General features: G+C 31.3%; 1 protein-coding gene across 1 annotated transcript; it reads left to right on the top strand.

Moving 5' to 3' along the window:
* Positions 1 to 1,162: 1,162 nt before the first annotated feature.
* LOC134256174 (uncharacterized) lies at positions 1,163 to 3,296 on the top strand. Its single transcript, XM_062738852.1, has 3 exons — positions 1,163 to 1,468; positions 2,036 to 2,269; positions 2,828 to 3,296. Exons 1-3 carry the CDS (start codon positions 1,246 to 1,248, stop codon positions 3,070 to 3,072), a joined length of 702 nt encoding a protein of 233 aa, XP_062594836.1. The 5' UTR covers positions 1,163 to 1,245; the 3' UTR covers positions 3,073 to 3,296.
* The last annotated feature ends 630 nt before the right edge of the window (positions 3,297 to 3,926 follow it).

Here is a 3,926-nt window from a genome sequence, read left to right on the forward strand (position 1 = left end):
CTAGTAACATAAGTACGAAGAAACAAAAATTTTAGAAGCGCCTTTAAGCACATGTCCATGAAATTTCAAAGATTCGTTAGTAATCATTTAAAATGTAAAAATAAATTTAAAAGGAGTGTGTTTTTAAATACAAAATGCAATTTTTAATCCTTCGATTGCCCCTTTTGAATGAAAATCCTTCAAGAACAGTGCACATCAAGAGGACATCATCTTATCTCATTGAAAACGATAATTTGGCTGCTTTTCAAAATGAATAAAAAAATTAAAAGTGTTAAAGGAAAAAGATAATGCCATATGAAAAAAGTGACAAACTAGGCAAGCAAAATTACGTGCCAAATGAATTTACTACAAAATTTATACGAATTTTAAAATATATATTACATTGTTAGTCAATTATTTGCACAATGAATTGACGACAGATTTTCCGTAATTTTTACGATCATGACAAGGAGCCCACCTCTTGTGTTTTGGAGGTCCGTGTTTGCTCTACTCATATTTGGTATTGTTTTATGTACTTATGAGCTTGAATATTGTTCGTTATATCCATATATTTCAAACGAAAAATGTGAACAATGTTACTTACGATCTAAAATTCTACTTTCTAGGATAAATAAATCTATTTTCGAAAGGTCTAAATTAACAAGTAACTAAAATGCTACCAATAAATGTTTCAAATATTTTACGCATATCATTGAAATTACTGAAATTTCCAGAACATTTGTGGATTGTGACAAGAAAAGCAAACTTTTTTGATGTTTTGCAAACAGAAACTGTCAAAATATGAATGGAGATGAAATTAAGCTTCATTATTTCTGTAAATTGGGAAAGGAAAGGAGTTTTTTTATATTTGGCATGACTGGCGCTTAAAAAAGAACAAGACTTTGACCTCGGGTGGACCAGAAACCGTAGGATGACAACTCGAAAATCTGTCGGATAAATATCATTCTTTTCCAATTAAATCAGCAATTAACACATTCTTGATCCCGGCTTATCAGGATTTATAACCAAACAATGTACAGGTGTATTTGAGGCGACTAGTCGTGTCCGGAAGTCCATTGATTACCTATCCTTGACGGTGTTCGACGAAGCCAAATAAAGGCGTTTTCGTCACAAACATGCGCGGTAGGTATAGTTGGGCGAGCAATTCGTATAAATAGCGATGGTTTAAAACAACAGGTATCAGTTTTCTTCTTTCTAAACGTTGTAATCTGACATTAAAAATTCTCTTAGAATACATCGACGAAAATGTTAGTCTTTGCGGGTGTTTTGGCTTTGTGCTTTGCCTCTGTACATTCTGCAAGCATTTGTGATGGATTATTCGGGGTTCAATGGAAAATGGATCCTGCAGACTGCTCCAAGTTTTACTGGTGTATGAATGGACGGGAATATGAATTTAAATGTCCAGAAAACTCTGTAGTAGACCGTGAAAGTCGATCCTGTGTACCAAGAGGTTCCTCATACGATACATGTAAGATTTGTTGCACACTTTTACCAATAATTTTCGTAACTGATTAAAAAAAATTAAAATGTTCTGATCAAAATTTTAATATACTTCAATTTTTAAATTTGATTTTCTTGTTGCAATAATTTGCAAAAATATATAACGTAGGTGTTCTTTATATGTTCCTTGAATGATTCTTTATTGATAATGCTTTTTAAGAGTCGAATTATTTGCACTAAATTGATAATTTTTTATCCAGTCTCATTTGTAAACCAGGGCACTGAATTAATTAATCAAAACATTGATAGTCTGTCATCAGTTGTATTTTCAATATTTTCATAAGCTTACATAAGTTTTGTTTTAATATAATTTTTCAATATAATATAAACCCGCATGTATATATATATATATTATTATTTTTTTTGTTTTAATTATGATGCTGTATAATTTTATACGCAGTGCAAAATACAGAAAAAATTTCCAGACTTGTCATCTACAGAAAAATATATAAATGAATGCAATACACAGCTAAAATTCATACTTCACTTACATGTAAGTAGATGATAGAAGATATAAAAGTTATTGTCTATGCAGGTACAACACAGACACCACAAAAGGTACCATCAATCTGTGAACTGCAAGCTGAAACCCGTATAGCTCATCCCGACAGCTGTGCTAAATACTACGATTGTACCAACAAAAAAGCCAGTGGTGCCGAACCAGAAGTCAAAGAGTGCAAGTATCCATTCCTGTTTGATGAGGAGACGAAGAGATGTGAACATTTCAGCACCACAAAGTGTGGGAGACGGTTCGAACCCAAAAATCAATGTAAGCGGAAAAAAACTGTGGAAAATTAGTGTAAAATTTATTAAAATGTTTAATGTTATGCATGCTCAATTTCTATAAGTTCCGATAAAAACTAAATTTATCAATTAACCACATTCATTAAGTAGCTGCCAAAGATATTTACAGATTTATTAAATCCTCCTTTCATGATAATTGAATTAAGAATAGTTAAAAATAATGCTTTGGTAAAACATTGTACTTATGTAATTATTTATAGCTCGAATGATCAAATATAGCTTAATGAATTCAATGACAAAATGCTCATTAAAACATGAAAATTAAATGAAAAAAAAAACAGTCTAAAGTTACTTGGAAAAGGTGTCAATCACGTATCTCGTTAATTTATAAAATGTTCTTAATAAATACTGATGAAAATAAATATTTTTCCACCATCAGTCCAAAAAACAAATTAGTTAAAAAAATCAAATTATAGTTAAATAATTTAAACATGCAAACAAGCATATACATGTATAAGTATAATCGTTGAAAATTATTCTGATATAAGTAACTATTGATTGAATTTCGTTTCTTTTATTGTAGGTGGCTACGAAGCAAATAAATGTAGATCTGCCCACTGCATTCCATGCCACATTCGTTTTCCAAGCTGTGAAGGCTATGAAGATGGCATGAACCCCTGGAAAGGTCGCGAGGGGTCCCCTCACTATGTCGTCTGCGAGAGCGGACGTGTTGTGTACCAAGGAGAATGTCCGCGATACGCAGACACACAGCACGTATTTCATCCAGTTAAAAAACTTTGTGTAGACTTCAAAGAAATGGACATGTAATAGCTCTCTAGATAATGATTATTACTGTACGTTGAAAAAATTGATAATTCTGTTTTTTTCTTCATCTCATCGATTCAGTTGAAACATTATTTCATTATCTTTTTTAAAAAGGTTGGGCGGGGGTTATTCCTAGTGTATGAATAATCTATTTGATGTTTTTGTTAGTTTTCGTTTCATGGAATGATGTAATATTAAATGCGATTAAGATAAAAAATATTGCTTGAAATACATAACATTTTGATTAAAAAAAAGAATCTGAAAATGTTAAAACAAGTTTATGATTTTTTTTAATTGTTCTTTTAAATTATTGGACAATTGTTGTCTTTCCTGTTTTCTAACTTGCATATAAAAGTGATCCCTTTTATCTTGAGTGTTATGCAATGCATGGCTTCAATGTCCCTGGATCAAGAACCCTATACATGTATCCTCCGCTGACACTGTCTCTCATTGAAATCCTTAAACACACTCATTTTCATATGTGTTTGTCCTTGCTTCGCATTTTTGCATTTCCTTGCCTTTGTAAACGACATTTTACTTATTTATTGAAGTTTGTAATGATTGTGGGCTGAGCCCCGGTATTTTGTTATCAAATAAATGACAATCATATATTATATGTTTTCGTGTCTTTCTTCACTATCAGATAGATTTATATTGGTGATTACGAGAGATCAGGACAATCATGCGTATATTACGCTTTTCTACAAGCCTTTAATAAGATTCGAATTAAAAAATGTATTTAATTTAATTTTTTTTTTGATAATTGGGGGGGGGGGTTGAAAAAAAAAATTGAAAATTAAAAATATATACTGACTCTGTCTCTATTTCCTCAAAAATCAAAAATGTCTCCCTTTGAA

Source organism: Saccostrea cucullata, unplaced genomic scaffold (genome assembly GCF_032062105.1).
Source record: "Saccostrea cucullata isolate Sc308-1 unplaced genomic scaffold, CSIRO_AGI_Scuc_v1 ctg3538, whole genome shotgun sequence".
NCBI lineage: Eukaryota > Metazoa > Mollusca > Bivalvia > Ostreida > Ostreidae > Saccostrea > Saccostrea cuccullata.